The sequence below is a fragment of the Cervus canadensis genome, chromosome 1 (genome assembly GCF_019320065.1).
Source record: "Cervus canadensis isolate Bull #8, Minnesota chromosome 1, ASM1932006v1, whole genome shotgun sequence".
NCBI lineage: Eukaryota > Metazoa > Chordata > Mammalia > Artiodactyla > Cervidae > Cervus > Cervus canadensis.
The window spans coordinates 117712346-117738160 of record NC_057386.1 but is presented as its reverse complement, the minus strand read 5'-3'; the positions used below and the strand labels follow the sequence as shown (position 1 = coordinate 117738160).

Genomic DNA, 25815 nt, shown 5'->3' with positions numbered 1-25815 from the left:
GCAGGAAGCAGTCTCTGACTGGTACTATCATCAGCCTAGCCCTCACGTCCAACCTTCACTACGTAAGGACACAGCAGCCTACAGTTTGTGGAGCAAGGTGTGGAGCAGTACTTACTTGGGGACTGAACAGGGTTAACCATGAAAGGAGATGTGTAGAGTTCCAGTCATGCTGGGCCAGTGCCAAGTGGAGGGTGCTGAGTGCCACAGGAGCCTGTGTGCCCTGTGATACGTGTGTCTGTGTGTGTGTATGCATGTGCGTGTGGTAGGAAGATGGGGGCCCTTTAGGGTGTGTGACCAGGAGGAGCTGGCCTGCCCTTTTGCCATCCTCAGCTCCCTCCCTGTCATCTGTATATCTCCCTGAGTCCCCAGGCAGCATCATTCTTTTCTGAACCACTCCATGACTCCAAGATCTCTAGGACTTGTTTCAAGAGGCCTTAAGTCTCTTGTATTTTAGGACAGAGAGGCCTGTCTACAGATTAACAACTGTGATAGAAACAGGTACCACTCAGGACACTTGCCTTGTGTATTAGACACTGTTCTAAGTTGGGTATTTTATGGGGTTAGAAAGAACGGCACCATAAATGGCCAAGGAATATCCTCTGAAATGGCCTCCACCTCAAAAAAGCAGGACAAACGTATCTTTTAAATGTGATCAGTGGACTGTACAGCTAGTCAAATAAATAACCTTCAAGTGACCACAGCCTTTGGTTCTTGCTACAAAATCTAAACTGGTATGAATCTTACTTCATCAGAGAGAAACTTGAATTCCAAATACTCTTCTGTGTAGGTAGCTTCTTTCAGCCTCTCAGGCAGCAATATAATATCAAGGGATAAAAAGAGAATCTGCCACCTTCCCAAAGGACCACAAACACCTCACAGGAGAATACAGGCTTCACCCAAGGGGTAGAGATTAGTTTCTCTTCTCCTACCTTGTTATAAGTGTAGGGTGTTGGCGAGGTAGGTATGATGCCAGATTTCTCCTTCTGATGCCTTCTCTGGGCTTCCAGTACCTGTCAGAGTCACACCAAAGGGGACAATTTACTGAACATCACATCAGTGACCTGCAGCTTGAGACAGACTGCTATGTTAGAAGGCTGAAGAAGGTAGCCACTGGCAATTAAGAATCAAAAATTTTTGAAAATTCTAAATACTTTCTTTTTTTTTTTTTTTCTAAATACTTTCAAAAGGCTTTTTTCTCTCTTATTATCAGCAACTTATCAGTATTTGCCTAGGTCAAGGACATGAAGATTCAGTCCCTGAAGGAGATTTATTTTTTCTTCCTGAGATTACTTTTTCCTAGGGGCATCTCTTAATGCCTCAGCAAGCAGTGAAAGCAGACTTGCTGGTCAGTGGCTCAGGTTCACGGTATTTGCTGCCATGAGGGACTGTAATTGTCACACAGGTCTGGGTGCTAAGTGCTCCACGAAGGTAACCACTGCCACCCTCGCGGCCATCACCCTGGCCCAGCTCTCCACTGTCATGGGGAGTGGGGCTCCTGGGGACACAAGACTGGCAAAGCCCACAGAGTTCCGTGACGGTGACACAATACTGCAGCTCTCTGCTGGCAGGTGTCATCCTTGTACCCAGACACACCGCTACTGTCTGGGCCTTCATGGCCACGGGACCATGCCGCTGACAGCAGGTACTGAAAACTGTCACACCTCGGCCAGGGCCACACTGCCACCTTGGGCAACCTCGCCTGGGCCACTTTGGATGCCACCTCTGAGGCCTACAGCCATCTTACACCTGCCCTCTTGAAGGTGACTGTGCTCACTGAAGCTCCCTATCAGGAATTCACTGACTATCTTGTAAAGACCCACAATACAGTCTCTGTCCAGAAAGGACCCAGGCTCATGTTCTCACACAAGAATAATAAAGTGAATTAATTAAACCTAAAAAAGAAAATACCACTTATTACAGCATTAAAAATATTAAGGATAAATCTAAAATAAGATGTGAAAGACCTATACAATGAAAACCAGACAGATAATGCTGAGCAAAACCAAAGACAAAAATAAATGGAATACGGCCTGCTTATGGGTCAGAAGGCTCGATGTTGTTATGTTGTCAGTACTCACATGTTGAACTATATGTTTCAAACAACCCTAGTCAAAATTCCGGCACACTTTCTGTAGAAATCAACAGCCAATTCTAAAGTCCATATGGAAATATAAAGAAATTTGAATAGCCAAAATAACTATGAAAAAGAACAAAGTCAGAGGGCTAGAACTACCTCGTGTCAAAAGTTATTAAAAAGTGTCAATAATCAAAACAGTATATGATATTGGCATAAAGACCAATCAATGGAACAAAGTAGAACAATCCAAAAATAAACCCACACATATACATTCAACTGGTTTTTGACAAAGGCTGTGAAGCAATGCAGTGGAGAAAAGATAGCTTTTCAACAAATATATAGGAACAACTAGATATCCAATGCTAAAAAATGAACTTGGATCTATACGTCACATCTTATACAAAAATTAAGTCAAAATGGATCACAGACTTAAATGTAAAACTTAAAATTATAAAACTTATAGTAGAAAATCTTTGTGATCTTGGGTTAGACAAAGATCTCTTAGATAGAAAACCAAAAGCAGAACCCACAAAATTTTTTAAAAAATTAACAAATTGGTTTTTACACCAAAATGAAAGACACTGTTACCACCTCACACCAGTCAGAATGGGCATCATCAAAAAGTTTACAAATAATAAATCCTGGAGAGGGTGTGGAGAAAAGGGAACCCTCCTACACTGTTGGTGGGAACGTAAATAGATGTGGCCACTATGGAAAACAGTATGGAGGCTCCTTAAAAAACTAAAAATAGAGCTATCATATGACCCAGTGATCCCACTCCTGGGCATATACCCAGAAAAGATGATATGTGTGTATGTGTATAACTGAATCACTTTGCTATATACCTCAAACATTGTAAATCAACTATACTTCAATTTAAAAAAAAAGAAAAAGCCACAGACTGGAAAAAAATCTTTCCAAAGCATGTATCTGATAAAGGACTTATATCCAAAACATATTTTTTAAAAAGCTCTCAAATTCAGCAAGAAAACAAACAATCCAATTTAAAATATGGGGAAAACATCTGAACATATACTTCAAAGAAAATATACAGACAGCAAAGAAGCACAATAGATGCTCAACATCAATAGCTATTAGGGAAAAGCAAATTGAAACCACAGTGAAATATCTCTACAAAGTCACTTAAGTGGCTAAAATTAAAGACTGTCCATGCCAAATGCCAGTCCATGCCAAATGCCAGTAAGAATGTTGAGAGCCCTGAAACTTTCTGATTGGGAATGTAAAACTGAACGACCACTTTGGAAAACAACTTGGCAATTTCTAAATAAGTTAAACACATCTAACATATAATAGAGCTATTCCACTCTAGGTACTTACCAAAGAGAAAAGGAAATAAAGTGTCCATGCAAAAACTTGTGCACAAATGTTTATAAGCAGGCTTATTTTTAACAGCCAGAAGTTGAAAACAACCCACCAACAGATGAGTGGATAAACAAACCATGGTATAGCCACATCATGGAATACCTCCTAGCAGTAAAATGAAAGAACTATTGACGTATGAATAACCTAGGTAAATAAACATAATTTTGCTGAGTAAAAGAAACTGCCCCCCGACAAAGAAAACACCATATGATGTGCTACTTCTATATATAAATCTAGAGAAAATAAAAACTAATCACAAAAAGGTCAAAAGATTTGTACCATCCTTCAAAACAGAATGTTGTACCCATATTTCACAACAGAATAGCCAATAGACACATGAAAAAATATCCAACAGTAGCCATGAGGAAAATGCTATAATTAAATTCATAATGAAATAACACTAAATACCTACTAGAATGACTAAGATTATAAATACTAACAAACTTGAGTTAGAGATAAGAAATGGCACAACCATTTTGAAAAGAGATTTTACCTAAAGGGGAGGGGCATGTCTCCCCAAACCTGTAAATGAATGTTCCCAGCAGCTTTATTCATAATAGTAAAAACCAGGAGACAACCCTAAATGGCCACCACTCAGTGAACAGATAAAACAAATGTGGCTTAGTCATATGATGGAATACTACTTAGCAATAAAAAGGAACTAATGACTGATACACACAGCAACATGGATGAATCTCAAAAACATGCTGAGTCGAAGAAGTGAAACACAAAAGGTACAGGAATCCCATTCTAATGAAATTCTGCAACAGGCAAAACTAACCAATAATGACAGAAAGTAGATCAGTGGTTTTAATTAAGGGGATTAAGTTGGGAGCAGAATGACTGCAAAGGCACACAAGATAGTTTTTGAAGTGATAGAACTGTTTTACATCTTGATTTTGACAAGGTCCATGCAGAAGTATCCATCTGTCAAAATTCATCAAACTACACTTAAGGTAGAAGTATTTTTACAGTATACTAATCATACCTCAATAAGGTTTCTGTTAAAAGAATAAAATGCCTATACCAAATTAAGCAGCCTATGGGTTTCTGAAACTGAGTTCTCCCCTTTCCATTTGTAATATATGCCCACTCATGCTGTAGAATGGAAGAAATATGAGTCTACAGGCAGCCTGGTGATACATCCTATGGAAGAAACAGCACATGCTTACCTGAGGTGCTACATAATATGGGGTGAACTGAGGCGTCATCAAGTCACCTTGGTCAATTTTGGCAAATCCAAAGTCACACAACTTCACTGGGGCATCCTGAAATCAAACAAATGGGAATCACTGCTCCAGAGTTCTCAGGAAATGTTAAAGGAAAATCCAGGTATAAGACATGTCACCTTGAACTCTCATGAGTTTCTGGTTGGGACTGGAACCTATGAGTAGCATGTCCTCATGTCTGGACACAAAGATTCATATTGAGGAGCTATTCTTAGTAAAACACAAATGAGGGATTTCTGCCCACTCACAGTTATCCCTGTTTCATAACTTGTAAAGGCAGCACTTAAACCAAGATATTAGTCACATGTGCCCTGATTCTGACTATTGTGCATCATCTCTCATCAGTCTAGAGTGCTGCTTCACCCTTAACATCAGCTTCATGATAGCCAGAGTCAGTAATCTGTAATCTGGTAGGGCATAGTGCATGGGGCATGGGTTGGGGCCGGAAAGGAAAACACCTTATCGGGATTAACTGTAAACACAACCATTAACTTTCAAGGTAACATATAACAGCATAAAGATTCCTGCCCCTTCCCAAAGTCCTTCCAAATGATATCTCAAATCTTAAATCCTTCTGTACAAACATGTATCAGTATCATCCAAAATGACTGATACCAGGAGTATGGTAAAATTTCTCTTGAGCCTCTAGCAAGGGAACAGATGGGGAAAGTAAGCTACTGGAAGCACTCTGGCCTAAAGCTTCTTCAACATGGATTCAGAGCACTGCAAACATATACACACCAACACACCTACGCATCACTCCTGAACCATGTTGGGAGTAGCGACACTGAAATACAGAAAAGCAAGTCATCTCACCAAAGAGTTATCCTTGAAGAGCAGGTTTTCAGGCTTGAGGTCTCTGTGGGCGATGTTCAACAAGTGACAGTGCTGCAGAGCCAGAGCTATCTGCGGAGGGGCAGGACGGAGCAACCGCGTCTTAGGAGGTTATTCTTCAGCTCCCCTGGCTCAGAAAGCTCAGGGGGTTAAAAAATGACCCTTACTAAGTCAACTAAGACTGTGGTCAGATTTCAGTGTTACAGCAGAAATTAAGAAAGACTTCACATACCAAGAAATAGAAATGAAGTAAGCTTCATTTAATAGCAACCTATATTTTGTTCAACAAAAAGAAAAATACAACAGAAAAATAATTCTTTGTCAGAATAAACTGATGGTTAAATCCTATATTAAATGGGAAAAACAAGGTACTTCCACTTGCATTAATGTGAGATGTGACAAGCACCGCAGCGCAAACACTGGGCCAGCCCGTCTCCAACAGGCCTGCGTCTCCCCTAGCGGGGCAGTGGCGCTAACGCCTGGCTCGAGAGAGACCCGCACTCTTCAGGGAGCAGGACTTGAAGTTCTGACTTCAAGAACAACAGAAAGCAGCTGAACGGATGTTTCCACCTGATGCTCCAATCTGCTCATCCCACTGGTTGAAAATGTTGCCTGTTTTGGTGGCTTAACAGGGGTGTGGTTTCACAGATTATTAGAGCTCATCCTTTAGTCTTAATGTTTGAAAAACACAAGCTATAATTTTTTAAAAATCAAACAGAACAGATTGCACCTGTTCTTTAATACTCTGTATGGAACTGTCTTGGCATTCCAAAGAGCAGCTCCTCCCTACCAAAATGGAGGCCTCAAAAAATGCTTGAGGCTCACAGAAAATTTGGAAGAATTTTTCTTTAAGAACCAACTGGGCCATATGTCATGCTTCTCTGCTTTGCTTGCTTGGCCTAAAGAGAAACCTTGAGGGTTTGGCTTTCCATCTCCTCATGAAGTTATTTCCAGTCAGATTCCTAGTATTGTTTGTGAAAAGATCATATCTCTAGCAATAAAATGTCAGAGTAGAAAGAACATATAACCAGGAATACCCCCAGAATTACAGAGACCTTAGAATAATGTTAAAATCTGATGAGAAAAGTGACTCACAAGCAAAAAGTATCTTAAATGCAATTGTCTTAGAACATGTTTTCATACCACACAGTCTTTCAGGTAGTATCAGCAGCATTTTATCTCAAAGTCCAATAACAGTGGCTTGGAAGCTACATGCCTAGAGATTATGTACCATCTAAAAAGGAGTTTAGATTACCTTCCTTCCAGAGTTTATTTAAATCTTATGATAAGCAAACAATTGACAACCACTGAAGAGTATAGCTCCCTCCCCAAAGCAGAAAAGGGGGTCACATTCCTCCTGTCAAGGCATCTTTTCTAATTACATAACAAAGCAGGCAATGAGAGATCAAATAGAGCTTTTCTCCAAGCTTTCTTTTATTCCCCCCAATGAAATTGTGCTTGTTAACCAACACTGTTGGCAGTTTGATTGGTACCCGGGGTCAACTTGCCTGCTTTGTTACTTGGCTGGCTTGCTTCTCTGTAAAGTGCCGGTGCTGGCTGATTCTGTGAAATAGCTCTCCCCCTTCCATCATCTCCATTACAATTAAGAGCCGAGCCCTGTTTGAAAGCATTTGATTTTGTTAAGTTAAAAAAAAAAAACTGAAACATCAAGTAGCTAACCTAGATACTTTATCTACAAAATGTGTCCTAAGTCTAGTCCTACCAGCCCCTTTGAGTTGGATCCCCTGTCACTACCAGCTGGACACTATGAATAAGGACTATCCCTGACCTAAAGGTTTCTAAGACGCTAAAAGAAAGTAAAAGAATTAGTTTTGAAGACAATGGTCCTTTTGAAGATTCTATACATGTATATATATTTTAGGGAAGCTACACTGAAAGCATATTGAATACGACTTTGTGTAGGTTGGGCTGTCTTTGTTATTTATTCGTGTGTGTGTGTGTGTGTGTGTGTGTGTGTGTGTGTGTAGGGGGTGTGTGGTGTGTGCACGCACATTCTTAGGGAAGCTACACTGAAAGCATATTGAATACGACTTTGTGTAGGTTGGGCTGTCTTTGTTATTTATTCGTGTGTGTGTGTGTGTGTGTGTGTGTGTGTGTGTGCGTGCGTGCGTGCGTGCGTGCGTGCGCGTGTGTGCGCGCGCGCGTAGGGGGTGTGTGGTGTGTGCACGCACATTCTCTCCCTCTTTGTTATTTATTCGTGTGTGTGTGTGTGTGTGCGTGTGTGTGTGTGTGCGTGTGTGTGTGCGCGTGCGCGTAGGGGGTGTGTGGTGTGTGCACGCACATTCTCTCCCTCTTTGTTATTTATTCGTGTGTGTGTGTGTGTGTGTGTGTGTAGGGGGTGTGTGGTGTGTGCACGCACATTCTCTCCCTCATCTCTACTCTCCACCCCTACTCCACTAGTTTTCGATATGACCCATAGCATGCCCAGCAAGACAGTCAGATAGGAAAAGCAAAAATTCTTATGTTGTCAAAAAAAAAAAAAAATCTGAATTTTGGTTACCATTCTTTGATATAAATGCTTCCACCTTCCATCCAAATGCTTTCACCAACAGAGCACAATTTTAAGAAATAATCATTTGATTTCCCATTTTTCTTTACAAATTCGTATTTTTCCACCTGGAAAACTCCTACACATCTCCTTTAAGTCCAAGCCCCAAAACCACGCTAAGACACCTCACCTCCCCAGCCTACAGACAGCAGCTTTCCTCCTTTGTAAGCTCAAAATATTTTATGCATGCCTGTCCTTGGTCCCTACCACACTGCTAGAATGACAGGTTTACATCTCAGTCCCCTTGGTATTGAACTCCCTGGAAAAGATTTAGAATGACACCCAATGGTGTCACACTCAATGGGCTTCCTAAGCATTTGGAGCCTAAAGGAATGATGTTGATCTCTTCCTTTAAAAGGAACGCCAGACTGAGCAATAAAGGCCTTTTGCCATATCAGCTTCAAGACACTGCCTAGAATATTTGGTCCCCTTTTCTAATCTGAAATAGAATCTGTTTAAACTCCACGTGACACACTTTTTCAAGAGAAAGTAATAACATATAATCGGGGGTAGCGGGGACAGGAGAGTGGGTGAAGTACAGATGAAGCAAGACTGGCAAGGAGTTAATAAATGCTGAGGATAAGTGATGGGCACTTGGGGATTCAGTACATAATTCTTTTACAAATGTTTGAAAATATCCAAAACAAAAAGTAAAGGAGAGAAGAAAAAGAAAGAAGGAAAGGAGGGGAGGGGAGAAGAAAGAGAGCAGAAAAGAGAAGATCCCACTACACCTTGGCTTACCCATGGAGAGGTGAGCAGGTGATAATGACCCTGTGTAGTCTTACCTGGGGCTGGACTCATGAGGAAACTGTACACTGTTAGCAAACACTTCAATAATTTGAACTATATTCGGGTGTATGGCACACATCATGTGCAGACGTACCTTAAAGAAGAACAGAGGAAATGTTTCTGTATGTAGGGGAGGCCAACATTTTCTCTCCAAACTCCCCCCCCATACCTCTGCCAAAAGTGACCATACTAGGCCTGGGCATGAGCCTATTATGTAAAAAACCTGATCATCTGGAATGACATTTAAAAAAAAAATGTTTTCATATACAAATTACCTCCTTAATGCTCTTTCCATGAAATAAAAAAGATATATTTTCTGCTGTCCTATTACCAAATGAAAAATTCATCTTATTTCAGAAATTATTCATATATCTCTAAGCAAAAGAATAAGTTCTTCATTGCATACAATTAACATGTCATCACCACATCCAAATAATTTTAAACAAATGCCTATTATTGAAAAACTAGAAACATATCTTCGGAGTTCTGCAGCACCTTTTCAGTGTATCATTCACTAGAACCTTCCTCATACTATTCTATCTCCACCCTTTTAGGACCTTTTCCAATAAGCAAAAGCTAAAGTAAACCTGACTACTTCAGAGTACAAGAATCACATTAATTGAAAAAGAACAAGAAAGAAGTGGTTTGAAAGGAAGCAAGACTCTACTCACAGCTTTTGGTATTGATGGAGGAAGGACTGCTTTATAATAACAACATGAATAGGGAAAAGTAAGCATGAACATAAAAAGAGCAAGTACGAACATAAAATTCTTTGTGCATCTCTGTATTCTCTCTAGGAAGCTGCCTTACTTGTAAAAAGAATATATTCTTAGGCACTTCAAATATCTAGGCAAGTCAAGGCAATAAAGGCTCATACCTCATTTCTAGCTTTTGGACGATCAAAAAGAATTTTCAGTGCAAACCGTTCTTGGGTTGATTTCTTCACACAGACTCTAGATTTGGAAGAAAACAATTCAATCAGAAATCATCTATGTTACCGTAAAAACTAATCTAACAAGCTGTTCTTTGAGAACTGTACTTCTAATCAAAAATATATCCAGGCACATCAGAACAAAGTTGCCCCTAAGGCTAGCAGATGGAAAGGCAGAAAGAGGCATCTCACCCACCCTCCACGGGCCTCAGACATAGGAAATCAACTTGAGGCTGGTCAAGAAAGAAAAAATGGCCCCTGCTGGTGACAGGTGCCTCACAGGGCGGCTCCCTGGTACCACCTTAAATGGTCCTGTCACAGACCACGTGACGAGAAAAAGCCCATCACAGACACCTCTGCTTGTCAAATTCAGGCTACTTCACAATCTGGAACACCTAATGCTTCTAACTTAACATGTATTATGAATGGCCCTTTTTAGAACAGTTTTGTCATGGGTCTCTTACCTAACTGGACCACTAATTCCAGCTCCCAGCTTCTGAGTCCAATTGATATTGTATTCTTCTAAAATGGAGCTTTCCTATTAAGATAAAAAGGGAGGAGGCAGAGAATGATTCTCCAATTAAAAAGTTGAATAGTTAAGCAGAAGTGGGACAACAGAAGACCTTAACAGCTCAATATCTTATTGATTCCTTCTGAAAGAAGCTGATTAAGTAGAGCTTTGGAAAGGGCTATGTAATTAGACATTTCACCTAAATGACTAGGCTAGGCATTGTTTTCCAACAAGAGTAGGCAAAAAACTTGAGGATGAAAAGAAATTCTTGAGCTCATCTGCAAGATCCATGTGAGTCAATCCTTGTTGCTGGTTTTGGGGTGTTTTGGTTGTCGTTTTTTCTTCTTGAGTGTGGAAGATACCCTTTCAAAATGTTTCACTACTAAGGACTTATTTCCTCAAATGGTCAAGTGGATTTTTTGAGATTCTAGAAAGACTGGTCTTATAAATGCTGCTATGCCACAGAGGCCTATATCTCTGAACAAAATGATCAAATTGGAGTAACTGAATAAACTGAAACGTATTAAATTCAAATAAAATAACAGTAAATATCATAGTACATTTATCTGGTTTTCAAGTGTTATTTTGAACACAAAGACATACATTCATTGTGTAACTATATTCTTTATAGTTTTTTTTTCTTTATAGTTTTTTTTAAAAATAGATTCCACGGAGAAGGAAATGGCAACCTACTCCAGTATTCTTGCCTAGAAAATTCCATAGACAGAGGAGTCCATGTGGTCACAAATAGGATACGACTGAGCTACTGACCATAGGGGTAAGAATGGGAATCATCACTAACTGTTAATTAGTAAGAGGAATCTTATTGGGGAGATAAAAATGTTACAGAACTTGACTGTGGTGATGGTTGCACAACTAGGTAAGTTTAATGAAGGTCATTGATCCTCAATTCCACTACTGTTTAAGCATCTGGGTTCCCTGCCATAACATCAATTGCCACCCATATCTAGAATGAAGTGTTGTCTTGGAGCCTGTTGTACATTTAAAAATAAACTTTTTAAAAACAGTCATTGAACTGTACGATTTAAATACGGAACCTATATTATACCTCAATAAAGTTGTTTCTTTTTCAGAGTTAAAAAAAAATAATAAAAATAGATTCCAATAGCTTTCCATAGTTCCATATAGAGCCTCTACAGCTTAAAGTTTTATGGAATTACTGTGTAGTCACTATATACTGGGGTTTCCCAGGTGACTCAGTGGGTGAAGAATCTGCCTGCAATGCAGGAGATGTAGGCAGATGCGACTTCAATCCCTGGGTTGGGAAGACTCCCTGGAGGAAGTCACTGCAACCCACCCCGGTATTCTTGTCTAGAGAATCCCATGGACAGAGGAGGATGGCAGGCTATACTCTATAGGGTCACAGAATCAGACATGACTGAAGCAATTGAGCATGCACGCACACACTATATACTGAGCATCTGTTGCTATGTTTTAAAGCAAGGAAGTCATACATTTAAACTGTGGTAGAGTAAAAGTCATTTTTCAGGGTTCCATGGGCAGTACTGGAAACCAACTGTAGGCCTTGAGAAGTTAGGCCAAAACTCATGAGACTTTCAAATTGTTTTGTTGCAATGAAAATCTGATAGACTACAGTTAGCAACAGAATCCTGACTCCCAGGTATAGCAACAGGACATCTGTCCATGTAACACAAACTCACTGAGCAATTAGGAAGTGCCAGACACCAGGCTAAGTTCAGAGATGAAAACAGAGCTTCTATCCAGTGAATATGTAAATGTGTAAAACAAGCTGAGAATAGTCTTCATCTCCACACCTTTCTGCTGCCAGTTTTTTTCTTTAACACTTATTTAGCTGTAGCGGATCTTAGCTGTGGCACACGGAATCTTTGATCTTCGTTGCTGCATGTGGGATTCACGGAATCCCTGTCAAAATCCAAACACATATTTTTTTTTGGTAGAAACTGACAAGCTGATTCTAAAATTTATTTGGAAATACAAAGAACTTGAATAGCCAACTTAATTTTGAAATAGGAAAACCAAGATGGTTCTCATGCTACTCAATTTGAAAACTTACTATAAAGCTTCAGTAATCACATCAGTGGGGCACTGGCACAGATAGTCATATGGATCAATGAAACAGAAAAGGGAATTAAAAAAAAGTAAAACCAAAAGAATGGAAACAAGAGAAGCCAAAAAATAAACTCATACACTTATGATCAACTGATTTATCAACAAAGGTGGTTCAACAAAGAAAAGATAATGTTTTGAACAAATGATCCTAGAACAATTCCATTTTAGAAAATTTTTACAGCTTCTTAAAAAGTTACTGTACTATCCAGTAATTCCACACCTAGGTATTTCCCCAGAAGAAATGAAAACTTATGTTTACACAAAAATTTGTATGGACAAGTTTTACTTATCATTTTATTTATAATGGTTAAAAACTGGAAACAATCCTGGGGAAGGAAATGGCAACCCACTCCAGTACTCTTGTCTGGGAAATCCCATGGACAGAGGAGCCTGGCGGGCTACAGTCCGTGGGGTCACAAAGCAAAAAAAAAAAAAAACAAAAAAAACTGGAAACAATCCAAGTGCCCATAAAGAGATTCCTCAAGAATAAAAAGGAGTGTACTACTAATGCATACACTAACATGAATGAACCTCAAAAGTATAAAAGAAGTCAAATACATAAGACTACATGTATATAATTTCAATTATTTGGAATTTCTAGAGAAGACAAAATTTAATAGTGACAGAAAGCAGATCAGTAAAGTTGTCTAGGGTAGGGAGTCAGTGTACAGGCTGACCACAGTGAGGCAGAATGAACTCTCAGGGGAAGTAGGGAGTGGATGGAAAAATTCTAAAGGTGGATAGTGAGGACAGATGCACAACTCTAAGTTACTAAAAATGACTGAATTATACACTTATCTTGCGTGAACTTTATCATATGTGAATTATAACTGAAATTTTTTTAATGTTTTTTAAAACTATGGAAATGAATTTTTACTAAGTTCATCAAATATTAAAAACTGCCATATACAACAGAAAACAAGTATGTAAGGCAATCTCTAATCCCATAATCCCAAAACGCTCATTATCCAGGTTTAGTTAAGTGACCTGGGAGTAGTGAAGTCATGGGCTATGGCAGGAGAGACAGAACTAAGACAGAGCCTATGGTTGTAGCCAGCTGGCCTTATCCTAATATATTTATGAGTAATAGGATGAGATCTTAAAGTCCAGTCAGCCCATGCTCAGGTCACGAGGCAGCAGAAGTTTAAATGTTGTAGTGAAAACCCAGGAAAATAGCTTTTCCAGCTGAACTTCTCAGTTCTCAGTTCTCACCAAATGAGGGACAGCCTTAAAAAAGCAAAACAATGAATATAAGACAACACCACAGACCAAAAGTTTTAATTGATGTGATGCTGGCTTGCTTCCAAGGAGTATATCCTATTCAGTACTGGTTGTTAGATATTTTCAACTTCACTAATCTGTACTGGTTGAACGCATTCAATTGGAAGATTCACCAGTGATCTACTAATAAGTACAAGAAGAAAAGCTAAAAACAAAGTAAGAAAATCAGGTTGGACAATAGTGACCAACTGAGGAAAACTATACAGTTCTTTCTGAACCATTCTTAAGTTGCTATGAGCTAATATCCATTGGGTTCTGTTAGGTATTATAAGCACATTTTTATTAAACTCTCAAAAAAAAAAACAAAAACCAAAACCCTGAGCTGGGGAGATTTTTTTATCCTCTTCCTATGGGTGAGAAAACTGACAGAGAAGTAAAGTGATTTATTCAAGGACACTAAATGAATCTCAGCCAGGCTGAGATTTCAACTCATGAGTCAACCTGGAGAAACTACTATAACCACTAAGTAACACTGCTTCCCCATTTACATATTTGCCCACTAGAACTATGTACCTCTTCTGCCCAAAACTCTCTCAGATTTCCCCTTCTACTCAGGGTCAAGCCAAAGTTCTTGCAATGGCCTAAAGGCCCTATGTACTTTGGCTTCCGGTTACCTGGCTCCAACATAATCTATACTGACCCACTGCATTCCAGTCACCCTGTTGTTCCTGGGTCACAGGAGACCTGCACCTACCTCAGAGCCTTTGTGTCTTCTGTTCCCACTGCCTATATTTTTCCTCAAGACAATGGAGGTTTGCTCCCTCATTCCCTTCAAAGCTGGAAACAAATGTCACCTCCTCAGGAAGGCCTTCCCTGCCTACCCTTCCTAAAATAGCACTCTCCACCTTTTTAAATGTGTACTCAGTCACTAAGTTGTGTCCAACTCTTTCAGGACCCCATCAACTGTAGCCCACTAGGCTCCTCTGTCCATGGGACTTCCCAGGCAAGAGTACTGCAGTGGCTTGCCATTTCCTTCTCCAGATCTTCCCAACCCAGGGATCAAACTGTGTCTTTTAATTATAATCATCTGACAATGTTTATTAACTAACTCCACCATCTAGACAGAAGATTTATGAAAGAGGGACATCTAGGGCTCTTGGCATTGCATCACAAGTGCCCAAGACAACACCTTGCACAAAGCAAATAATGCTAGTTGAATTTAAAAACCTGCCAAATGTATTTTGATTCACAACCCAATCATATAACTTTAGGCAATTCATGATGCTGTACCAATGAAATCCAAACCAAAAGAAAAAAAAAATGTATCTATCAAAGCAGTCTTTTGGATCCCTTAACTCTATCATTTAAAATCTGATCTTTCTTAATGTAAATGTTCTGTCTTGATGCCTCCTTTAAAAGGTGAATTTTCTTTGAAATGAATGATGACTTCTATAAACTTTGTAACCCCCAAAATTGTTAGAAGTGGAAGTTCTTAATTAGTTATTGGTAGTAGTGATTGTGTCTTGATGGGGAAAATAACCCCGAGTTGCCTGTCCCTCAGGGGAAAATGAAATTCCTAAATGCACAGATTTGACTTAATACTGTAAAATAAGTAAGTAATACATATCAAACTTTAAGCTCCAGTGTTCAATTTACATAAGAAACTTAATTTCCTCAGCACAGCTCAATGGTAACTTTCTGACTCCTAGTGACTTAATGCCTCAATGTTTGCCTGTTTTAAAAAAAGTAAAAAGCAGGTTTTTTTCAAAATGTGTCATTTTATTTGGGCCACTTTGGAACACACATATTTGCTTTTTTTTTTTTCCGGTTAGCAGAGCAGTACGGGACACCATTAGCTCCTCCTAAGTAAAGTCAACACTCCGCAGGAGAAGAAGGAAAAGGAAACAGGAAAGGGGGAGGGACCACACGGAAAAGTGAAAACAACCTATCTGCCAAAGGGCAGGTTGTGTAAGGTGAAGCACCTCCTGCTGAAACCAGATTTCAAACAAATCTGGAGCGAGGGGTAAGATCCAACTCTCCAAGTGCTGTTGCAGCAGATCACCTGAAAATAAATTCTGATGGTACCTGAGGAGTGATCTAATAGAGTACCAGGGCCCCCTAAGTGCTACTCGCATCAAGTATCTCTCCACGCCACTCATCCTCCATTCTAGACAAATACAAATCACATCCCCGCTTTAAGCAGGTAAGTCGGACGTCCCTCCCCCGCCCCTTCCACAAACCCTTTGCCCCCAGCGCGGTAAAACGCAGTCCACGGAACCCAGGGACAACTGAAACCAGGAGTTGCTAGAATCTCTAAGTTCTCTCCGCTTTCTGAGGCTGCAGCCGAGAGGAATGCCAAAGAGACAAAGCGGGGAGGCATCTCCTCCAACTTACCTTGATGGCTTTCTCCATATCGCTCTCCTCCGACATGCTCCGCAGGGCCCGCAAGGCCGGGAGCAGCGGAGGTTGAGCAGCTGCTCGATCCCACCGCAGCCGGGAGAACAAGGGGCTCAGCGCTCGGGGCCCTGGGTCTCGGGGAGACGGGCAGCAGCCGCCCCCTGGGACCTGCGGGGACGAGGGCCCCGGCGCCGGCTCGGCTTCGGCAGGCGGCTCTAGGCTGGCGGCGGCGGCAGCAGCGGCCCCCGGGAACAAGTCTTTGTGCTGGGCCCCGCGCGGCCGCTTCCCGGCCTCATCCCCGGCCGGGGAGGCAGGCTCCCGGGGCAGGGCGAGGCGGGGAAGGCCCCGATCAGAGGCGCTGTGTCGGGGCCTGGCGGGGCCGCCGCTTAGGCCCGGGTTCGCCAGGTCCTGAGGAGGAGCCTGCGCCTCCGCCTCCGCCGCCGGCACCGCCGCGAAGCCGAGGCCGAGCCCGCCGCCGCTGCTGCTGCTCCCGCTGCCGCTTCAGCGCCACACATCGCCGGGACACCCGCGCCGGGCAGCCCGGCCGGCCGCCCGCCTGCCGGCGCTGTGCCCCGCCTGAGCTCCGGGCCGCCCCTCCTGTCGCCCGACTTCGTGTCCCCACGGCTCCACGCGCCCCTCGCCGCGGTCCGCTGGGGTTTCCGAGCCGCCCCCGAACCAAGCAGTCGACTTGCAGGCGTCCGCCAAGGCCTCCCCAAGGTGGCGCCACACCCAGGACAGGCCCCGGGGCCCTCCGCAGCGCTGGCGCCGAGCTGATGACGTGAAGGGGTCAGGGGCCGTCGGGGCGGGGCTACGGGCCCTCACCGGCTGACTCTAGTGCCTGCGGGTGGCACTACAAACTAGTTTGTCCCAGCGTCGCGGATAGGTCTTCTGGCGCGGGAACTATCCTACGGAAGGATCGGGAGATAAACGACTAGTGATGGAGGTGCGGAAACTGAGGCTCCGGGCGGGTCAGGCGGTAACAAGAGTTATATCTATAATAATAGCGATAATAATTATGTATATACGGTGCGTTCACTTTACGTGAGGCTCTTTTCTTCCATTAGTTTCTCTCCTCTTTATAAAGTAGGCATTTGGCCCTTTGAGCTAAGTGTGTTCTTGTCCCTGTTAACAGGTGAGGTAACTGAGGCTGTCAGAGAGCGAAACTCATTTGCGCACAGCTGCGGACAGCTGAGAAGTGGTCAAGTCGTAACTGGAACGCAGGTTTGTGCTCCTTACTCTTACCAACACAGATGACCTTTTTTTCTTTCTTTCTTTCTTTCTTTTTTTTTTTAATGCCTGACTCGAGAAAACAAGTAATGAAAGCCGGATGCTAAAGTCTTTGCCTGTCAGCATCCCATCTGCGGACCAAATGCTGAACTGGGGTGCAGGCCCTCCCTCCCTGCAGCCCCCAGGCCCTGGCAGCGGAGAGCAGCCTACAGCTCAGGGGTCGGCCTGGGGGCTCTGGAACCAGCTCTGTCGCAGGGGCCCCCCAGATCTCTGACCCCAAGGCTCGTTCGCTCAGGTCTTCCTCCTTGTGTCAGCATTTAGCTGGGTATCTTTCCCTTTCGGAAAGTGGAGTAGCCAGCAAGTTCAGGCTCCCATAGCTCTGTGGGGGAGAGGGGGCCTCCCCAGATGCCGCTGCTCTTCTGCCAAACCTCTCCTGAGTAAAGGGTGGGGAAGTGGGGTGGAGAAGCCAGGCTATACCAACAGCCTATCAAAGAACCTTGCAGGAGCATTTGGTTAATCACCTCCTGGTGGTTCTTCATTCGTTCACTTATTTACTAAGCACCGCTGTGTGCCAGGCCTACTGGATCCTGGGGAAAAAGTAGAAAAAAGACACAGTACCTGCTCATGGATCCTTTTTTTGGGGGGGGGGGGGGCGGGGGGAGAGAAGCAGTAAATAAAGAAAGAGAAGCACGAAAAGAAAGAAAGAAAGAGAAGCATGATTTGTGGATCCTAAGAAAGTAAACAGAATGCTGAGGTAAGAAAATTAACTGGGTGTGGGGACTTTTCAAGTAGAGGATCAGGAGAGGTTTCCCAGGTGGCAACTCTGATGCTGAGACCTCTGATAAATGAGAAGGAACTGTCTACTGGAGATCCAGGTCGCTTTCTGGGCAGATGGAACAGCAGTTGTAAAAGTCTTAAAGTAGAAGCTAGGTAAATGTGGTCAAGAAGCAGCACAATCATTGTAGCTGGAGCAGGGAGAGTAGGAGAAAGTGGTAAAGGATGAGGTTGGAAAGGTGAAAAGGGTTGTATCATCTACACCAGCGGTCCCCAACCTCTGGAATCTGATGCCTGATCTGAGGTGGATCTGATAAAATAATAATAGAAACAAAGTACACAGTAAACGTAATGTGCTTGAATCATCCCGAAACCATCCCCTCTCCCCTACCCTGGTCCATAGAGATGTTGTCTTCCTAGAAAGTGGTTCTGTTAGGGGAAGCACACTGATTGAAACCACCCACCCTGGCCAGGCACCACAGTAACCATTTGCATGAGTTGTTTTATGGCAGGAGATCCTGATAAGGAATACGGAATAGGCCACCACCAGCCGGAAGAGTTCGGGAAAGATCGAGAGGAGACACTACCTGTCCGTCCACTTCCCAGAATCCCTCTTGCTAGCATCCATCTTGGCTGAGCGATGCGTGCGCCACCAGGAAAGACTCTGAACTAGAATGATTGGCCAGAGACCACCCGGAAACTAATCCCATCACCATAAAACCCAAGACTGCGAGCCACGCGGCAGAGCAGTTCTCCTGGGCTCCCTTACCTACTGCTCTCCACCCGGTGCCCTTTCCCAATAAAATCTCTTGCTTTGTCAGCATGTGTCTCCTCGGACAATTCATTTCCGAGTGTTAGACAAGAGCCCAGTTTCGGGCCCTGGAAGGGGTCCCCCTTCCTGCAACAGTTCCTGGTGCCCAGAAGGTTGGGGACCGCTGATATACACCTTGAGCGGTCATGGTGAGAACTTTGGATTTTATTCTAAGCCACTGGAAGGTTTTAAACTAAAGAGGGATCTGATCAAATTTATGTTTTTAAAGATAAGACTCTGCTATATAGAGAATTAAATATGGGCAAGTGAAAGTGGAGACATGGACAGTTATTAAGAGGCTGTTGGAATAGCCCAGATTATTATGATGCTTGAACTAAGACGGTGGCCATAAAGATAAAGTAGGTTGGTTTATGTTGTTTTGGAGGTGCAGTTGAAAGGACTTCCTGAAGAACTCCATGTGGAAGATGAGAATAAGAAATAAATCAAGAATAATTTTCAGGACTTCCCTAGTGGTCCGGTAGCTAAGACTCTGAACTCCCAATACAGCGGGCCTGAGTTCAGTCCGTGGCCAGAGAACTAGATCCTACATGTGGCAACTAAGACCCAGGGCAGCCAAATAAAAGCAATAAAAATAAATACTTTAAAAAAAGAATAACTTTTAGGAGACCACCTTATGCAACTTGCATAGATGGTGGTGCCATTCGGTGAATGAAAAACTTAATGGGAGTGAGAAATCTAGAGTTATTTTTTATCTGGTTAATTTGAGGTTCTTGAGGAATGTACCAGAGAATTAGACACATAATGGGATATATTTTGCGATACAGACATAGCCGTCCTCTTTGTTGGCCATACACCTATAGGACACTCCCCATCCCCCATAAAGTTGGTACGGCCATGTGTCTATGCTCTCCCCCAATGGGAAGTGAGCAGAAGGAGTTGTGCATATACCCAAGCCTTGCCTGGAGCATCTGTCGACAGATGCTCTCACTTACTCTGCCAGCTGGAAGATGATGACCAGGTTCTGGAGAAGGCAAGACTTTAAGATGGAAGATACCTGGGTGGAAGAGAACTCTGCCCTGTTGACCTCAGCATCCTCTCAGGATTGTTATATGAGAGAAGAAGAAAAAAAAAATCTCTTACGTTGAGCTTTCATGTATTTACAGCTTTTTGTTATAGCAGCTTTGCCTATTCTTTGTAACACAAATAAGAAAGTGATTCTGCAGTGAACTGTGGGAGAAAGTTTTGAAATGACTTGGATTAACATTATAACAGTTAGGAAATAGAAGGTTCCTTGGATTCTTTGGTTCTCTCAGTAATAATTTATCAGGTACCTCTCTGTTCCAGGCACTGTGCTACATAGTAGAGATGCAGAGATGAGGTCCAAGCCTTATGCATTTCTGAGTCTCGCAGCTAAACCCAACATCTGTCATCTGCACATGCTGTCCCTCTATCTAGAAACTTACTCTCCTTACTGAGCACACAGAGCCCAATTCCTACACGTTCTTTAACCACATTCTAAATATTAATTCATCAGAAAGACTGGGCCTAACCCTTGTGTGTGTGTGTGCTCAGTCACTTAGTTGTGCCCAATTCTTTGCGACTACTTGGACTGTAGCCCACCAGGCTCCTCTGTCCATGGGATTTCCCAGGCACGAACACCGGAATGGGTTGCCATTCCCTTCTCCAGGGGATCTTCCCAACCCAGGGACTAAACCCGCATCCGCTACACTGACTGGCAGATTCTTTACCACTGAGCCACCTGGGAAGCCCCAGCCCTGACCCTTCAGTTCAGCTCAGTCGCTCAGTCGCGTCCAACTCTTTGTGACCACGTGGTCGCATGCCAGGCTTCTCTGTCCATCACCAGCTCTCAGAGCTTGCTCAAACTCATGTCCATCGTGTTGGTGATGCCATCCAACCATCTCAACCAAGGTCTGACCCTTGGTTCAGTCTAAATCAATCATTCGTATTACCTCATAATTCACTTCCTTGTACTTAACACGATTTTGAACATTTTATTTCTTTGTTATTTTTTTGACCGCGCTGCATCTTTGTTGCTGTGCTGGCTTTCTCTAGTTGCGGTGAGCAGGGGGCTGCTCTTCATTGCAGTGTGCGGGCTTCCCATTGCCGTGGGCTCTCTTGCTATAGAGCACAGGCGCACACACTTAGTTGTTCCATGGCATGCGGGATCTTCCCAGAACAGGGACTGAACACGTGACTCCTGCATTGGCAGGCATGTTCTTTACCACTGAGCCACAGGGGAAGTCCCAACAATTTTAATTTATATATCCACTTTTTTTTTCTTTAGGGTCCTCTCCTCCATTAGATTAAATACTCTCAAAAAGGGAAAGAATCTTATCTGCATTATTAGTTCCATCCTCAACACCCAGCCCACAGTAGGTGTTTAATAAATATTTCTTGAAGAAATCAAGGAATGTGGTAGACAGCCTAAGGTAACCCTCGGAGATGCCTGCCTCTTGGTATTCATGGTCTTGTGTAATCCCCTCACTGTGCTCATGGGCTGACCTAGGGACTCACTTCAAATGATGGGCTGTCATGTCTGAGATTAGATTACAGAAAGGCTATGGCTTCCCTCCTGGGTACCCCTCTGTTGCTCTCCCATTCTCTTGCCCATTTGCTCTGAGGAAAGCCAGCTCAAATGTAAGCAGCTTTATTAGTTTCCTGGGGCTGCCATAGCAAATTGCCATAAACTAAGTGACTTAAAAAAACACAAATTTATTCCCTACAGTCCTGCAGGCCCAAAGTCTGAAATCCAGGTGTCAGAAGGGCCCTGCTTCCTCTGAAGACTCTAGGAAGGGTCCTTTCTATCTCTGCCAGCTGCTGGTGACTCCCAGCAGTCCTTTGGCCTTCCTTGGCCTATAGGTGTATCCCTCTTATCTCTGCCTTGATCTTCACATGACCTTCTCTGTGTGCCTCTGTGTTCTTTCCTCTTCCAAGGACACCAGTCATTGGATTTAGGGGTCACCCTAACCTAGTATGACCTCATCTTAACCTAAATAATTGCATCTGCAGAGACCTTCTTTCCACATTCTGAGGTTCCATGTGACCAGGAATAGGGGAGAGGATGCTAGTCAGCCCACTACTGTTGCCCATAGTGGGGGCCCACATGTTGAGGAACTCATGTCTCACCAGCTGTCAGTGAGAACCTGAGGCCTGGCAAGTGGTCACGTAAGTGAGCTGAGCATGGATCCTCACGTAGTTGAACCCTGAGATGATGGCATCCTTGGCCAACACCTTGATTGCAGCCCTCTGTACCAGAGGCACCCAGCTAAGCTATGTCCAAATTCCTGACCCACAGAAACTGTGAGATAATAAATGTTTTTAAAAGTGCTAAAGTTAGGGGCAGTTTGTCATGCAGGATAGATAACTAACACAGATGTTGGTGCCTGAAAGAGGGGTGCTATCATAACAGCTCCCTAAAATGTGGGAGTGGTTGGGAACCAGGCAGTGGGCAGAGGTTCTAAAGAGTTGGATGAGTGTGTTATAGAAAGCCTAAATTATCTTGAACAAATTTAGCAGATAAGAGGTCTGGGCTTTGGTTCTCAAAGTGTGGCTGCCAGACCAGTAGTATGGGGCACTTAGTAGATGCACGGTAAATATTTCTTCTTGGGGCCATAAGATTGGAAACCAGGAGTGTATATCAGTGAGAAAAAAATCCTTTTACCATGTTCATTTCATTTTCAGAAAAAGTTTAATGAAGACAATGACTATCAGTTACCTTTTATTCTTCATGAAGTAGCTGAATGAGAGCAGGACATGATTGGAGGAACTGTGAGGAAATGGAGGCCCAGAGGTAAGGCAATTTATTTTTTCTAATTAAGATTAAAATTCACGTAACATAAAACTGACCATTTAAAAGCAAACAGTTCAGTGGCATTTAGTGCTCAGTGTTGTGCAAGTATCATGTCTGTCTGGTTCAAAGACATTTTCATCATCCCCAAGGGAAACCCGTATCTATTATCCATCAACTTTCCTTCTCTCCCTAGCTGCTAGCAGTGACCAATCTGATTTGTCTCTTTGGATTTACCTATTTTGAACATTTCATAAACACAGAATCAGACAATATGTGGCCTTTTATGTCCAGCTTCTTTCACATAGCATCATGTTTTTGAGGTTCATGTATATGATAGCATGTATTAGTGGTTCATTAGTTTTTTATGGTTAAATAATAATTTCATTATGTGAATGGGCCACATTTTTTTTATTCAATTCATCTGTTAATAGACATTCAGGTTATTTCCACTTTGGGGCTGTTGTGAATAGTACTTATGTGAACATTGATGAAGAAGTTTTTGTTGGAGCCCGTTTTTTGTTATTTTGGGTATGTGACCCTCGCCTCTTGATTCATTGCATTTGTCTACTAGGTATTGCTCATATACAATCATGTTGCATGTAACGCCATCTTATATTTTGTTTCAACCATTTTTAAAATTGAAATATTGCTCAGTGGTAAAGAATCTGCCTGCCAGTGCAAGACATGTGGTTTCAATCCCTGGTCCAGGAAGATCTCCTAGAGTAGGAAATGGCAACCCACTCCAGTACTCTTGCCTAGAAAACCCCGTGGACTGAGGAGCCTGGCGGGCTACAGTCCATTAGGTTGCAAAGAGTCAGACATGACTTAGCGAATGAACAGCAACAATAGTTAATTTACAATGTTGTGTTAGTTTCAGGTATACAGAAAAATGATTCAGTTATATAGATATACTTTTTCAGATTCTTTTCCATTATAGTTTATTGCATGATATTGACTACAATTGTCTGTGCTACACAGTACCCTTTAGTAACCGTAAGTTTGCTGTGAGTCTTTTCTGTTTTGTAAATAAGCTCATTCGTGTAACACTATCTTTGAAAGACACTAGCCTGGTCGTTCAGTCTCTCCTGTCAGATCTTGGAGAGGATAGCGCTGTAGTTGTACCTACTAACCACAAGGTGGCACCCAGACTTAGAAAACCCCACATCAGCCCCCTTCTCAGGGCTGCAGGACGTTCCTTGTGTCCTTTATTCAGCCATTTCCTCTTGGGCACCGGGCAAGGCCAAAGGCAGAAACACCAGCTTTATACCCAATACTCCTGTGACTGACCCACATCTAAAAACCCAGAGAGATTAGGTTGTTCATAACCTGAGAACTTTGTTTTTGCTTCCAGACAGCTACCTAGTGTTCTAATAGGTTTCTGTCACTAAAAGAACAAGGAGATTACTGGGTCTAGGATGTCAGAATCAACATTATAGACATTTTCTTAATAGCTGGCATTTCTTTTGTTATTTGTCAGTTTAAGAAGCAGATTCTCTTACCATGAGTCTGATTCACAGGGATGGGGGCAAGAAACATGACATTTCTCTGTTTTCTCCAATTCACCCCAACAGGGTTTTCAGAAGCACTGGAGTATTAAAAGGTTGGCAGTTCCAGTGTCTTATGTCCTCTCCTTCAGGTAAGAGTACCACTTTTCTTTGGGGATCCATCCCTCATTCTCAGCTTCAAATGGACTAGAAGGGCCTCCAGGGCTACAAGGGTGGACCATTACAACTCAGGTCGAAGTGAATCAGCACATCTTGATTGCTCTGGCCACTGGTCGAGGGAAGGGCAGGATGTCACACCCACTGGACTAGTTAGCATGAACCTGAGTCTTTGCTGGGGCTAGCAAACACGGACCTTCTCCTAACCAGTGGACTTGAACCTTGCCCGGTATGAGATGAGAGTCTTGAAGTCAGTTGGTTCTTCTAAGAATCCAGACCCGCCAGAACCAAAATGGGTACAGTTTAAACATAGAGCCCACCTGGCAGTGGTGGAACCAAGAGATGGAAACTTTTTTTGAACTTCTGGATCAAGCCATGGTCAGAGCCGAGATCTCAGAGTTTTGGAATATGGGGACCATATTTTTTTCACACTGACTTGAACTTGGTTTTCTGATACTTGCAAGTAAAATCTTCTTAAGTAATACACTGTGTATAGAAAATCTTCCCAGAAGTACTCTAACCTATATCATGAGATTTGGATTGAGTTGGTGGTAAGGTTAGGCATAGGAAAGTCATCACCCTAAATTTTGAGGGCTGTTTCGCATCATGGTAGGGATTGCTGTTTGCCTTCCCAAATCCATTTTCCTTTTATTCTTTAGAATTAAGAACTTTAGTTTTTAGGCACACCGACTCCCAGCTAAAAAAAATGAAGTTCCTTATCCTTCTTTGCAGCTAGATGTGGCCATGTATCTTAACTTTGTCCAGTTCAGTTCAGTTGCTCGGTCATGTCCGACTCTTTGTGACCCCATGGACTGCAGCACATCAGGCCTCCCTGTCTATCACCAACTCCCGGAGTTTACCTAAATTCATGTCCACTGAGTCGGTGATGCCATCCAACCATCTCATCCTCTGTCGTCCCGTTCTCCTCCTGCCCCCAATCCCTCCCAGCATCAGGGTCTTTTCCAATGAGTCAGCTCTTTGCATCAGGTGGACAAAGTATTTGGAGTTTCAGCTTCAACATCAGTCCTTCCAATGAACGCTTAGGACTGATCTCCTTTAGGATGGACTGGTTGGATCTCCTTGCAGTCCCAGGGACTCTCAAGAGTCTTCCCAACACCACAGTTCAAAAGCATCAATTCTTCAGTGCTCAGCTTTCTTTATAGTCCAACTCTCACACCCATACATGACTACTGGAAAAACCATAGCCTTGACTAGATGGACCTTTGTTGGCAAAGTAATGTCTCTGCTTTTAATATGCTGTCTTTTAATATGCTTTTAATATGCTTGTCTAGGTTGGTCATAACTTTCCTGCCAAGGAGTAAGCGTCTTAATTTCATGGTTGCAGTCACCACCTGCAGTGATTTTGGAACCCCCAAAAATAAAGTCAGCCACTGTTTCCACTGTTTCCCCATCTATCTGTCATGAAGTGATGGGGCTGGATGCCATGATCTTAGTTTTCTGAATATTGAGCTTTAAGCCAACTTTTTCACTCTCCTCTTTCACTTTCATCAAGAAGC

At 42.8% G+C, this 25815-nt stretch overlaps 1 protein-coding gene and 1 long non-coding RNA gene across 6 annotated transcripts in view; one reads left to right on the top strand and one right to left on the bottom strand.

Moving 5' to 3' along the window:
• Nucleotides 1-16828, bottom strand: part of MAPKAPK5 (MAPK activated protein kinase 5) — a 35545-nt gene extending 18717 nt beyond the window's left edge. For 2 of the 5 annotated variants that reach the window (XR_006263938.1, XR_006263939.1), the window contains exons 1-8: nucleotides 16051-16471; nucleotides 10277-10350; nucleotides 9759-9834; nucleotides 8878-8975; nucleotides 7032-7140; nucleotides 5506-5595; nucleotides 4633-4728; nucleotides 930-1010 (exon numbers count right to left, since the gene is read on the bottom strand). Coding sequence is in view for 3 of the 5 variants with exons in the window: in XM_043439297.1 (XP_043295232.1) it covers nucleotides 930-1010; nucleotides 4633-4728; nucleotides 5506-5595; nucleotides 7032-7140; nucleotides 8878-8975; nucleotides 9759-9834; nucleotides 10277-10350; nucleotides 16051-16086 (660 nt within the window). In the remaining 2 variants the exon portion in view is untranslated. Of the gene's footprint in view, nucleotides 1-929; nucleotides 1011-4632; nucleotides 4729-5505; nucleotides 5596-7031; nucleotides 7141-8877; nucleotides 8976-9758; nucleotides 9835-10276; nucleotides 10351-16050 lie in introns of all 5 variants that reach the window. The other 3 variants (XM_043439297.1, XM_043439314.1, XM_043439321.1) reach the window with 3 other exon arrangements.
• A 9-nt stretch (nucleotides 16829-16837) lies between these two features.
• The window catches only part of LOC122422754, a 15856-nt gene continuing 6878 nt past the window's right edge, over nucleotides 16838-25815 (top strand). Inside the window, exons 1-3 of the long non-coding RNA XR_006263948.1 lie at nucleotides 16838-16996; nucleotides 17186-17274; nucleotides 22529-22637. This is a non-coding gene — a long non-coding RNA (uncharacterized LOC122422754). The remainder of the gene's footprint in view (nucleotides 16997-17185; nucleotides 17275-22528; nucleotides 22638-25815) is intronic.